Consider the following 15,167-nt stretch of genomic DNA (forward strand, 5'->3'; position numbering starts at 1 on the left):
ACTTAATACATTTGAAGAAATTTTATATAATAATTATAAACTTTCATGAATTCTATCAAATTGCACAGACGATAATTTTAAGGAATGTGTACACTGAAACTCATCACCTGCATTTTAACCCTTCAGTGGTTGTGAGATTAAGTAATTGTGTTTTCTCAAATACATGCAATCACAAATTTATAATTAGTTTGTTTGCAACCACTGCAGTGCATAGCAGGAATGCAAGCTGAGCTCACTGATGATCATCAAAAGGTTAAAACAGAGTATAGTAAAAGACAGATAATCCGATATCTAATCCATGCACATACCCATTATCAGAGTTATCATACAAGGCTACAGATGTATCCTATGTGAGTAACTGGAGGCATTCAGCATTTTCTTTGGGCCAATATCATGACTGAATGCTATAAGGCAAAATTTTGACAAAGAAAGCAAAAATATTGATAACCTTGCAATTAACTGTTCTGAAGTGAACAACACAATTCAAAGTGTTCCTCCAAATAATTCTACAGCCACACTTGATGAAATTTGCTGAATTGATTAAGGAAGCCAAAGGCATACCTGCCAACCTCTAAAGATAAAAATTCAGAAGACTTCTCCCCCAAATTCAGAAGATTTCTCCAAAATTCAGAAGAACACGAAGAATTAATATCATGCTTTGATATTAACAAAATAACAATTTATAAAAATAGAAAAAAGAAAATTGTACTTACATTGGTAAATCTCAATTAAGTAGTAACTAAAAAATTTATTAGGAAACATAAAACAAGAGCTTAATGTTACACAAAAAAATTATTGCAATGAATTTAGACTGCATTTTTTGCACTCTAAAAGCGAAAAATTCTTTGGAAATTCATAGTTATTTCCTTTGAAGGATTCTTTAATTGTTGGAAATTCGGCTTTGTAGGCAGGCCGAAAATATTGAGAATACGGTTTTTTTTAACTCATTTCGTAACAACGACGTATTAAGAAAATTCGTAGCACGTGCAAACAAAAAACAAACAGAATGCGACAATCCACGCTTGCTGAGTAATTCCCTTGCTGCTGAAGCGAACGCGAAAAAAATAATCTGCCGCCCACAAAGAAAAGAGTGGGAGAAACAAGTTCAGCGCATTGGATTGGCTGGTTAAGCGGCGAGTTGGGAGAACCCGCAGGTTACTGGATTCGAAGTAGTCGGTAGTTGGCGGTAAAACACGATGCAATTGGCGAAAAATTTTTAAATTTCGACAAAAATCACTAAAAACACTTGAAAAAGGAAAAAAATGGATTACGATCGTAAAATCGTAAAGACAAACGCATTTTCGTAAAAATTACGAAAAATTAGTAAAAGTTGGCAGGTATGCAAAGGTAAAACAGATATGATAAACTTCTTCAAAAGAAAAAGAGAACGTCAAGAAAGTTTAATTATTACTATTTGCCGCAAGGCTTTTGAAGCATTAAACAAACCTGTAGAATTTACAAGCAAAGTAAATGCAAAGCAGTGGAGAAATAAAGAAACATCTTCATATTCTCCTCAATGATATTTTAGGGAGGGCGGAAAAGTAGATTTTCGAGATCTGAAAAGTCCGTGCAACAGCTACATGTAATTTCTGAAACAAACTGATTAAGAATAATTGATTGTGCTTATTTTATAGTTTATCCTCTAGTATGCTTTCAATCATTAAGCGTTTTTGTTGTGTTGATTTTCATTTCTATTTACATACTCATTTTTCTTCACGCATTCTTAGAATATATTGAATTACATTACAAAATCAATTTCTTTGCTTGTTTTTGCTTATAGTAGTATATTACCTTGGTAGGCCTATTAATTTGGAATATTTAATAAACTCACAGTACTCATGTCTTGAACTATTTATTACTAGCAATAGAATCTTTTTTTTTAAATTAATCATTTTTTAAAAATTAATTAAAAGAAAAATCGCTGATAACAAACGGAACTTGCTTTGTTTTAAGTTTCACTAAAAATGATAATAAGACAAAAGCGTAGACTTTTTTTTTGGGGGAGCCTATTATCTAAATTTCTTCACAGAATCACTTTTTTCTTTGATACTTAGTGAACCATATTTACAGAAGTCTAAATTTAAACGAATAAAAAATTGGGAGATTTAGCAAATACCTGCAAGATTTGAAAATGTGATAAAGATTCACTAATTAGGAAAATTGATAACTCTACAATATGAATTAAAATTTAATAAATTTTTTCTAATAATTTATGCAATCTAATGCCATTCCAAATAAGATTTTAAATAGCACAAAAAATTATTTCTACTGTATTTACAATCAAATTTCATTCAAATTCAATTTAAAAAACAAACTCCACTCAAAATGCCTGTAACAAATACTAACCATTCTGGACTTCGGGTGGAATCATCAGTATTCTGAACATTTGGGTTAATAGATCATAAGGAAGAAGTTCAACTCTAAAAAAAGTACAGAAATGATTTTACAACTGGTAGGAGTAATAACAGAAAAATACAAGTCATACAAGAATAAAAATAAAAACAAATGAAAGAAAATAAGTAAATAAAAGAAATAAATTCAAATCCAATTATTCACTGCCAAGCGTAATGCAGTTGTCTTCAAGATTACAACTGCATTACATTAAGAAAATATTTATTTAGCATGAAAAGTATATATAGCAAGAACAACATTAAGTTATTTATGCTTTACACAAATACTTTAACAGAAATTTATTCTGCATTCAGTTTATGTATTTGTAAAATGTATAGAAAGAGGAGAAGAGAACATGAAATTTTGAAAATAATACATTTTGATACTACAGATGGTATTTACACATCTTCAGAATTTTGAAATGTTTAATGTTCCAAATGGCTGTTTAATGTTCAAAATGTAAAAAAGATTTTTTTTTAATGTTTCATCTGATAGCCTTTTTTTCTGGATTATAAGTCTGCATTGTGATTTCCATGATACAAGGGCTTTTCGTTAAATTTCCTGGAGTATAGATTTCCATTCCTCTTCCACTACTTTCCACAGTCCATCAATTACTTGGAAAGATCTCTTTTAAAGAAAGACCAAAATCACAATAGTTCATAGGTAAAATGTCACAAGAGCTTTGCAGGAATACGTTAAAAAGGTATATATATATATATATATATATACAATACCTGCATCAGACTTAATTTTTTTTAGGAACGAAGTGGCATTTTTTGGAGTGTGACTTCTTGCTTTATTTTGATGAAGTTTTACTCTTTGAAAATCATTGTGATAAAGTAATGGAATTTCTTTTTTGTGAATATCGGGCATAAAACTTTCTAATTCAGAAGTCAAACAACAAAAATCAGCATTATACCTACAAAATTTTCACAGGACTAGTTTCGATGGTTTTACCGAACCATCATCTTCAGCTGCAAAACCGCAAATGAACAAGATAGGAAATAATGATTAGATAAGATAAGAAAGCCTGAACAAGAATAAGCAAGTGGTGCCATCTGTTGGCGAAACCAGAACTAAAACATAATTTCTTTAAAAGCCGAAGGCAAATTTGGATTGGAATTAGGATCGTTAACTAGAACAGAAAGATTTTTATGAATGTGAAATGCCTCTAGAAAATACAGTTCTCCAATGGAAGATGTTTTTTGAATAATTTTGGCAGCAGAAAAATTGAAAGTGTGATTTTCGGACCAGCAATGTTGAGCAACAGAAGACTTCTGTGTTTCCTTTTTTCTAACATATGCCTCATGTTCTTTGACACGAAATTTTAAAGCTCTCTTAGTTTGGCCAATGTAAATTAAACCACACTGGCAAGGAATCCTATAAATACCCCAGGAATTCATATCCGGAATGGGGTCCTTGAGTATAGAAGTTGGAATTTTATTGATGGGAGAATAAACAACCCGAAAGTTAAATTTCTGCAAAATATGTGCAACTTTATAGCTAATTGATGGAAAGAAGGGAATGACAACAGAATTTTTATAATCTCCTAAACTAAGAGTGTGGCTTTTAGTGTGTTGAGATGAGAATTTTTTAACTGCTTGATTAATAATGTTGGGTGAAAAGCCCCTGTCAATAGCTATTGCTTTTAAATAATTTAATTCTTCATCAAGGGCTAGTTTGGAGGAGCAAACTTGAAGAGCACAGAAAACATAGGAATAAAATGAAGCTATCTTTTGTTTAGTCGGATTTAAAGTGTGGTGGAAGGCAAACCGATGAAGGTTTACGGTAAACCGCAGTACTGAAGTTGGATGTGTTACGTGTGACCAGAATGTCGAGAAACGGAAGAGAATTGCAAGTCTCAAGTTCAAAAGTGAACTGAATAGCAGGATCAATAGAATTCATTGTTGAAAGAACTTTATTTAAATCATCTTTATTACCTTCAAACAGGGTAAAAGTATCGTCTACGTAGCGGAACCATGCCGGGAAGTTTAAAGTTTCAAACAATTTTGATTCATAATAATGCATGTAGATATCAGCCAGGATGGGACTGAGGGGGCTTCCCATGGCTAATCCCTCAGTTTGCTTGTAATATTTATTTTGGAAAACAAAATGTGTTTGTTTCAAACAGAGTGAGAGAAATTAGCTCCTCAATTTCGATGCAAGAGAAATGAAATTTGCGAAGTCTGGTTTCTAGACATCTTAATGCATCCTCCACTGGGACATTGGTGAATAATGATTTTACATCAAAAGTACATGAGTAAATTACTAGAAATGTTTTTAACCTTTTTTACAAACTCTATTGAATTTTTTATGGTGTAAATGTTATTGTCTAATAGAGTGGAAAATCTAGAAACTAAATATTTAGCTAAAGGATACGAGGCAGTACCTAAATTTGATACAATAGGGCGGAAAGGAATACCACTTTTATGAATTTTGGGAAGAGCATATAATCTGGCACAATTCGCAACAGATGGTATAAGCGAATGTTTTAAGTTGCTTGAAATGATTTGCGAAGATTTGATCGCAGTTTTTATTTTGGATAAGTCCGAAGGTGAAGGATCTTTAGGGATCGGATTATATGGTCCTTCGTTTAAGAGTTTAGTGACACCATCGATGTAAGTGTTCTTATCCATGACGACTATCTGGCCACCTTTGTCGGCCTTTGAAATGATAATATCCGGGTTAGAATTAATTTTGCGCATTGTAGCTCTTTCTCTCGCAGATAGATTTGGTTTCAAAGGTTTATTATTGAATTTCACATTATGAGCGATAAGATGCCTAATCATTTCTTTCTGTGAATCTGAAACTTTACTGAACTTGAAAGCTTTTTCGATAGGAGCCAAAATCTTTGGAATTGAGGGTTTACAGGTTTGTGAGAAGTTAAAATTATATTTTAGAATTCTCTCTTGTTCTTCTGAAAGACTAACATTATAAATATTAACTATTGGCTTGATGTTTACAATGGGAAGATTTTTTGAACTACTTGAACTGGAAGACTGTAAAAGAAGTTTTTCGAATTTAACTGCAAGGGTGTTTTTATGACGGTTAACTGCATTCTCCGTTCTAGACCAAGAATTTTGTTCAAGGGCAGTGAATTTTGGATATGATTTAGCGAGTTCCAGATGAAGCTTATAGAGTTCATGTTCAATTTTGGACAATTGTTGACGTGTATCCCTTATCACGGACCGAAGTAAGGCAAGCTTGCAATTTAACAGAATTCTTGAAACGCGACTCGAAGGTTTTTGATTAGATTTGATTTGAATAAAATTGGGGATCAATTTTTTACATTTACATTTAAGTAAAAAGTCAAGATGATTCAGGAATTTTTGCCGTTTCAGGCGTAATTTAGTGAAACGATTAACGGATGAAGGCATGATAAACAATGCAGAAAATCAAACTAAATTAACTGAGCAATAATAAAGTACACACAAAACAGCAGAAAAATCCCTCAGTGAAATGAATAGGAAACAAAACGTTTGTAAGCAAAATGCATGAAATCAGACAAGCAAAGCACAATATCCAAATGTACAAAACATAAACATAACTTGAAAATTGCAAAAATGTACTCACCGAAACTCCTACAATCACAAAATGGCGGCCACACCACGTGCAAAAAAGAAAGCAAAATGTAAGCCTGTTTGGGGCTTCTATAATTAAGACACAATAACACGCCGAATAAATACTAATTCAGAAGTCAAACAACAAAAATCAGCGTTATACCTACAAAATTTTCACAGGACTAGTTTCGATCGTTTTACCGAACCATCATCTTCAGCTGCAAAACCGCAAATGAACAAGATAGAAAATAATGATTAGATAAGATAAGAAACACAGAAGTCTTCTGTTGCTCAACATTGCTGGTCCGAAAATCACACTTTCAATTTTTCTGCTGCCAAAATTATTCAAAAAACATCTTCCATTGGAGAACTGGATTTTCTAGAGGCATTTCACATTCATAAAAATCTTTCTGTTCTAGTTAACGATCCTAATTCCAATCCAAATTTGCCTTCGGCTTTTAGAGAAATTATGTTTTAGTTCTCGTTTCGCCAACAGATGGCGCCACTTGCTTATTCTTGTTCAGGCTTTCTTATCTTATCTAATCATTATTTCCTATCTTGTTCATTTGCGGTTTTGCAGCTGAAGCTGATGGTTCGGTAAAACCATCGAAACTAGTCCTGTGAAAATTTTGTAGGTATAATGCTGATTTTTGTTGTTTGACTTCTGAATTAGTATTTATTCGGCGTGTTATTGTGTCTTAATTATAAAACTTTCTCTTGATAGCATGTTGATGAACTGATTTTAACATTTTTTCCTACTGATCTTATTTTTAATTTCCCATTGTAAGAGAATCCTGTGACAATTATACACCTCTTACTGAAACATTTTTTATATTCATGGGACCAGAGTTGTACACTTTTTTCTCTTCGTTTTCGATAATAAATAGACCTTTTCTATTGCTGTCATTTATGTATACCAATGCTTTATCAAGGGTGATAATTATTTCTATTTCTCTCTTGCTAAACCGTTTTCATATAGGGTGCTACAAACTGTTCTGCATTGAGCCACAAGCCTCTGAAAAATTGGTGAACATTATGATTCCTAGCTTTTTTTAAATTTTAAATCTTGGTTTATTATTTTATTCATTGTTGCTGAAGATATATTTAAAGACTTAGCAATTGATCTCTACATTGGCGGATTTTATCTCATTACCAATGATTTAATTTTAGAAACAGAAATAGTACATACTTTTTTAGGTATTGATTTGGAGTCTTCTTTCCACCTAAAAGTAATGCTTGATTGTTTTTCATTTCCTGATTAATAATGGTGCTTATTTTGCACTTAGAAATTTTAATATCATGCTTTTTGCAATGTTTTTGAATAATGGAATAAGAATATATCTTTTTGGAAAGTGCAAAAACATGTCCTTCAGTCCATAATTTATCTACATGCGGCAGTTTAAAAGAAGAATGAAACTAAAAGTAGCAGACAATATTTCCCATTTCAAATAATAAGCTGTTAGCAGAAATTTTTATTCCAAAAAATTTGCGTATTTAATACTCTTTATCGAAATCATTCTGAAAACTTATAAACTCTGTATTTTTAGCTTAGGTTATGATAAAGAATTTCCATTACTTCTGGCAATGTATGAAATTTACATAAAATAAAATCATTTAATATTTTGTTTTTTACATATTTTCCCATTAACCATTTTGACAAAAAGACATTGTTACTAAAGAGATTGTTGCTGATTTAGTGGCAATAATAAATGAACATAACATAAAAATACATTCACTTGGCTTTGAGTAACTCCTATGAATGAATTCTCGATTAGCTACCATAGAAGTAATAACCCAATTTCTTTTTGAACTACAATTGTTTCAGACTGGAAGGTCTACAAAGCTAATAAATTACAAGCTGTAAGATTTGAACATTTTGGCAAAATGGCATAATAATAAGAATTATAAAAAACTGACACCATTTGTAATCTTATATTTATTATTTAAGTGATTTCTGACTATTTTTGTTACTTAAAATAACATTAAAAGATTTTGGTTGAAAGAATAAGAACACATTTTAATACATCTGTTAGATAATCTCAAAGCTTGATGCTATATTTATTGAAATGACTGACAGGATCTTTGCCAGCTTTTATGGTTGATGGTAGAACACCAGTATTTTTCTCATTCTCCTCCCCCATAAACAGGGTTATTGTGCTAAAAATTTGATTTAATGCCAACGCAGACTGCAAAAAGAAAAAGGCCAAAAAGCAAAAGCACATGTTAATTTAAATATGCAGTAAACTTTCTCTAAAATGACTACTCAAATGTTTTATGTGACTATTGTCTGTTATGGAGGTGGGTCTAGGACGTTTCGCCTTTGTCATTTCACCAACAGATCAGTCCGTCGACAGCTGATTCGCGGTGGGCCATTTCATCACCAAGTAGAAATGAAATACGTAATAAAGGTTGCTTACGACCTAATGTTTTTACTGTAACCTATTATACCTATACAATATACCTAATTATCAGACTGAGAAAACCCCTCCAAATAAACTCTTTAGCTGGTATACAAATCATAAGCTCTAGGTAATATTTTAGCAATTCTAGAAAACATGTTTAATTGCAAAAGATTTTTCCTTTTAAAATTTAAGACAGTCAGATGTATACAATAGATAAACAAAAGTATTAAACTATATAAGTTTAATAATATAATATGCCAAGCTTAATATAATAATATAGGCATGTAAAGAAAAATACATCTCAACTATAAAATAAGTAAACAGAATAAACTCAATATGATATGGCAAGATATAATATAAGCATTTAAAGAAAAATATGTCTTGGCAGCTAATTGATTCAACAGCGAATAGTCCCATTCCCCATGGAGGTAATTAATGTTTACTTATGTTTTTAATGTCTACTTTCAGAGGTGATCACTATGAAAGGGTTCACTATATAAATAAAATAAATATATTAGTTTTAAAAAGAAAAGAAAATGTTGCCACACATCACTTATGTAGTAATTTTTAGTGAAAGGTGAGCTGAACTATGAATAACATACATATGAAAACTTGGAAATTTAGAATTTTATTCCTTATTTAAAGAGTTGAGTGATCAGTAATTCTAAAACTGCATTTAAAGAGATACACTAAATATGGAATATAAAATTCTATCTTCAGGAAATTTAGAGTATGTGACTTATGGAAGTGATACTGATCCAGGTCCATTGAAATTGCAACACTTGCATTCTTTTTCATATGCTGTCAATAAAAGTAACCTTTTCAAAGTTGTGAGGTAAAACACTTTACAGCTTTTAAGTTAGGATACGAACAATTTGAACGATAAAAAACTTACAAAGAATTGATTTTACAAAGATCTAATGTTTTTCAAGAGCTTGTTCAAGAGCATATGAGATTTCATAATTGGAATATCCCTTCAGTACTAAAAAGAATATCATAAAAAATTTAACTACACAAATGAAATCCTATATTTGTATTTTATATTCTCCCACTGAGAGAAATATCAAATTCCAGAGAATTTTGTAAGTACTTAGCTCCATACAGAAAAATTTGCAAAAACAACTTAAGAAAATGCAAATAAACTTTAATTACAGTCATTTCTTTTTTAAAGCAGAATACTAAAATCAAGGTGCTGCAAAAGAACACCTAAGAGATGAAGTTAATTTGGAAGGAAGAAAATGCTATTGTTTTTAGTAATTAAATATATACAATTTTGATAATCTGCAGTTGCTTAGCTCACAAATGCCTGTAATACACTTTTGGATGCAGATAAATTTTTTTTGGATCATTTTTGAATGCAGAGAAAAATTGTTCGAAAAAATTCAATGGAAGAAAGAGAGGAAATAAATTTGGCAGGAAGAAAATGCTTGCTTATTTAGTAATTAACACATATATTACAATTTTTATATTCTGGACTGTTTAGTTCACAAATGCTTGTAATCTATTCTTTTCAGATGCAGAAGGGGAAAAATAATAAAGTTTTTTTTTTTTTTTTTTTTTTTTTTTTTTAATTATACATGTGGTTGTATTTAGAGTTACTTTATTTAGACCTAGTATAACAACAAGACCATTCTAGTATAACAATTTCAATGAAACTTGGTATATATATTACATGGACCATGGGGGGGGAAGAAATCTGCAATAATCATAGTTCAAATTTTGACCAACAGATGGCACTTTTCATGCAATGTCAAAAGAACATTATGCAAATTTGGAGCATTTTAAAAAAGCAAGTAGTCAGTGATTTAAAATCAGTTTTCACCATACCTTTAGAGACAAAAGATTGATTACTAATGAAACTGTCTTTGCAGAACAGCACAAACTTTTGAAATGTAATGTGAGAAAAATTGCAGTGCAGTAGACTTGAAAGACCTATAAAAGGGGTCTAGTTGAGGCAGATTTTGAAAATGATGATTACTAAATTTGAAAAACCTTGGGAGCTGAGTGTGCTGCAAGGAAGCAGACAGAAATGGGTTCCATATGAAACTGTGAGAAAAGGTCACTCTTGCTGTGGTCGGAAGAGCATCCAGATAGCAATATTCTTCGACAAATGCTTCAGCAGTGTCATGTGATTTGTCCCTGCCTTGGTTGACAGTAAATAGTTTCTGGTATCCAGAGTAAAGTTCTAATCATACAATATCCTAGTTCTGCAAGAGCTGCATCCTGCTGACCCGGACAAAATGCACTGGTTTTGCTAGCCTTTTTTTTGGCCAGAATAGCCATTGGAAATTCACACCTTTGAAATATTTTGTGGTCAAACGAATTACATTTTACCCTAGATAGTGCAGCTAATACTATAAAATCTATCACATGTAAAGTACTGCAAATTTTAATGTTGTGCATAGTTAGGTTCTGCATCCTGATTACCTTAATTTATGGTGTGGTTAATGCTGATTTCATTCCTGGTCACCTTTTCTTTGAGAAAAACAGTCCTCAAGGCCCTCAAAGGTGTTCCATCATGGTTGTTTGTTACTGTGAACTACTTTAGCAGTAAGTCATTCCTGCCTTGCAAAAACAAGAACGTTTAGAGCTTGTCTTCCTGCAAGATGGCACACCACCTCACATAACAGGACCAATGAAGGCACTGCTTCATGTTGACTTATTGGATTTGATCATGTAATTTGGAGAAGTTTTCCTACTGTTTGGCCTCCTCCAGGAATTAATCCCTATGACTTCTGGTTAGTGGGATTCCTGAAGGATTGTTTCTATGTAGGAAGCACACATACTATGCATGAATTGAAAGCAAGCATAAGATGTGATGTTGCTGCAATTGATCAAAGATCCCTTTGCACTACCGTTGAACATGTTATAATACACTTTGAGTGTGTGACTGGTAAAAATAGAATGCACACTGAAAAAATGCTGTGATTTAATAAAATTCCGTGTTTCCAAAAATTTTTCATGCTCTCCCTTCTCACCTACTGGTTGAAATTTGAATAATGACTTTTCATTGCAGTTCCTTCCCCCAAACAGTCCATACAACACATAATTTCCAATGAAATAATGTACCAGAACCAGCTCTGTGTAGCCTAAATAGGGTAGTTTTAATTATAACCATCCTGTATGTATATGCAAATATATATTTTAACAAAAAATACATTATAAAATATTTCAGTTAAAAAAATTATGTACAAGTATCAGTGTTCTCGTTTTATAGTAAACATAAATCAGAGACTCTACAATTTTTTGTTTTAGATAAAACACTCGTTTTGGATATGTATTCTGATGTCTTTTAAAATAAATTTTGAGTTTATATGGTTAGCTTATGAAAAGAATTCACTTTTCCCTCAAAATTACAAGCACTAAGTTCTAATTTAAATGCATTTTATAACTGGTTGTTGATTTGTTTATATTTTGAGGAATAAGTAAGCTTGCATTTGTTATTCTTTTATATATACAAGCATGGTGAACATACATATTATTAAAATAGCAGTAACAGAGGTGGGCTTTGCAGCTTAAGAGAAGAAGGTTCTCAGGACAGGCCTGAGAGAATTAAAGAAAATAAAATAAAATTATGCCATGCACTAAAGCAGACTTCAAAGACACTCAGAAACTGGAGAATATAAATTTGAAACTGTCGATAGCTTCACATATTTAGGTTCTGAAATTAATAACTCAAAAAATATTACTACAGAAATAATAATAATAATAAAAAGAAAATCAGTGCAGCCAATGAAAGCATCAATGGAATATGAAAATATATGAAATCAAGTGTAATTCAAAGAAAAACAACGATTTTACTGTATAACAGCCTTGAAAGATCAATTTTGACATATGCATGTGAAACTTGGATCATGATGCACACAAATGAGGACATGTTGGGCATTTTTGAGAGGAAGGTTTCAAGCAGTATTTTTGGAGGAATACAAAAAGATGGCGTGTGGCTTAGAAGATCAAATTTGGAGCTATATTGTTTATATAATGAACCTGACATCACTACTTTTACTAAATGTCAAAGAATAAAATAGGCAGGCCACGTTATTAGAATGGATGATACTATTAAAAAGGGGGGGGGTTAACGCCAGATCAGTAGGCATATGGAAAAAAGGCAGACAAAATCTACAATGTTTAGACTGTCTAGAAAATGACCTACTGCTCTTAAAAGCCCCAAACTGGAAAACGCTAGCAGGGAGAAGATTAGTCTGGAAAAAGCTTCTTGAGAAGGCCAGGCCCACCCTGGGTTGTCGTGCCATTGAGGAAGGAAGGAATAGCAAAGGTTTTTCTGATATCATAAACAAATGGAAAATATGGTAAAAAAATAGAACAGAAATTCTTAATAAATCCAAAATTTCAATTCTAGTCCCTTTTTGTTAATTGTTAATAGAGTTATTAATATAATTGCAGATACATGGAATGTAATAGTGGAATTAGCATATGGATTAAATTTATTGTAGTTTTTTTGTTTTTCCCTGGTAAACAAAGTATTTAATATTTACTCTTCCTTTCATTTAACAGGATAAACATTTCTTTAAAACTAATTTCACGAGTAGATATGCCAATATATATTTCCGTGAATTTTTACAAAGTTTTCTTTAACTTTTTATTTCAAACTGTTTCTTTCTCATTTATTTTTTTTCCCTTTCCATTATGATTTTCCTTTGTACCAGTATTATTTTCTATGCATATAGTTAGCTGTAGTACAGAAACATAAAATTTTTGTATTCTATTACTCTTGACTAAATAGCTTCTAAGTTACAGGTGTGTTTTGGTAGCTACATAAAGTATAGACAATCGAAATTTAATGTAAAAATTAGAATGAGAAAAATGTAAATAAAACTCAGAAAGATATGCCCTATAATCTATACAATCTCTAGTCCAAAAGTGTTCAAATTATCTGAATTTTACAGTAACATACGGCTGTTCGGTTGCTTAAGGTTGAGTCAAAACATTCAGGGAAGCTGCTTTGGAAAAAATTGTTTCAGCTGATGTGTAAGAAAATACTACTATAACTTCTCAGTATAAAGGATTAAAATTTGTCAGAAAAAATTCTGTCTCGGATTAGGTTACAAAGGCAGACTCTTGAGCCTGCCCATTAGATACAGATAATGATCTGTCTATCCTTGAACGTTGAAATGGCTTTAAATACACATTAGAAAAAATATTATACTGTTCTTAATACTACTGCCATTTCATAGTGCAACTGGAGGAAAATGGAGATAAGATTGTGACATGCAGACTAATAAGAACAGACCTGACATCATCTTTATACTTGTCTTCATTCACTACGCTTGTACGTAAAGCTAGTTCTAAGAGAGATTCTAGTCTTGAAGGCATGATATCATCAATATCCTTCTGTAACTCTTCTTCTGCCATGTCCATGAATTGAACAATAAAATCTCCTTGATCCAAAAGAAAGTAGTGCTTCACTGATCTGATTATGAAAAAACAAATAATATATCACAATAATTTAAGATTTAATATTTAAAAAAATCCTGCAGATCATCTATTTAGAATAAATAACATATATTTTATATATTATAAAATGTTTATGTGCATTAATTAGGCACAATTCTCTACTTAAAATTTTTATCAAATTTTTTTATTTATTTTATCGTAATGTTAATTAACCCATTAATTTTTTTTATCATAATAAAAACAAATTATAAGCATATAGACAATAATAAAAGTGCAAAACTAAAATAACAATAATGTTTAACAAGTACTGCTCTTTGAAATACTCATATTTAAATATTTATTTTATTTTTATTTATTTATTTTTTTTTACAAAAAGTGTCCACTTTCAAAAAGTAAATAATTACAAAATTTCAATAATAAATCTGTTATTTACATTATGGTCAGAAAATCAACTGCACTGTATTTAATTTTACAAAAAGTTTAGTATCATCAACCTCTAAAATGGGAAGAGTGTATTTTCTCATACAAAAGGGTGATGCTTAATAAAGTAAATTATGATACAGATAATCAAACAATGAGGGGCCTTGTTTAAATATTCAGTCTTAAAAACTATTCATTTAGTAAAAAATGACTTTAATTGCATTTGTTTTGATATTAAAAGTCTTGAAGAAAAACTATTCTTGAACATAACCCACAAATATAAATTTCTGTTTCATATCAAATGTTAAGAAATTTAAGAGCAGAATATTGCTTCCTACAAATGCTAGTGCAATAATTATTATACCTGGGATTTGTGAGTTGTAATATTATTAAAATATTTGAAACATTCTAAGGTTGATATATTTATTGTATTCCATAATTAGCATGCCACGGTACATGTTTCCAGCCAAACAAAAGCACTTAGGCAGTATCTATAAGATAATATTTGGAGATTTTAAAACTTCATTTATGTTAACTCCATTGATTATGCATGAATAGACCACTAATTTTAAAATATATTGAAGATAAAAGTTGTATACTTCCCAGAAAAGGAAAACAACTTAATTTTTTGTAAACAATAAGTCAGATTTAAGATTATTTACACATTTTATTAAAATTAAAAAGCACTAAAATAAAATGATATAAAACATTAGATTTAAACTTTAAACATACATAAGCCTTCCTCGTAGATCAGCATCATCCATTAAGAGATCTAACAACTGTTTGCTTGCAAAATGATATGCAGGTTCAATGTATTCTACATATTTGCTTTCACGAGAAGTGTACATAATAGCTTTAGCATCAGGGCAATCAATTGTTTTACCTAAAATAAAGTAATTCAAAAATAAGCTATTATACAGATTTAAAATATATTGCTTAATGTAACTTAATGCAGATATAAATCAAAGAGCATGGTAAA

At 30.9% G+C, this 15,167-nt stretch overlaps 1 protein-coding gene across 7 annotated transcripts in view; it reads right to left on the reverse strand.

Moving 5' to 3' along the window:
* Grip84 (Gamma-tubulin ring protein 84) overlaps positions 1 to 15,167 on the reverse strand; it is a 116,021-nt gene that overhangs the window by 25,190 nt on the left and 75,664 nt on the right. For all 7 annotated transcript variants that reach the window (XM_085816560.1, XM_085816557.1, XM_085816554.1 and 4 more), the window contains 3 exons: positions 14,921 to 15,071; positions 13,605 to 13,784; positions 2,347 to 2,420 (listed from right to left, as the gene is read on the reverse strand). In XM_085816560.1, the coding sequence (XP_085672686.1) occupies positions 2,347 to 2,420; positions 13,605 to 13,784; positions 14,921 to 15,071 (405 nt within the window). The remainder of the gene's footprint in view (positions 1 to 2,346; positions 2,421 to 13,604; positions 13,785 to 14,920; positions 15,072 to 15,167) is intronic.

The sequence above is a fragment of the Stegodyphus dumicola genome, chromosome 5, assembly GCF_044657685.1.
Source record: "Stegodyphus dumicola isolate Sdum_Otavi_A_Nest chromosome 5, ASM4465768v1".
Taxonomy (NCBI): domain Eukaryota; kingdom Metazoa; phylum Arthropoda; class Arachnida; order Araneae; family Eresidae; genus Stegodyphus; species Stegodyphus dumicola.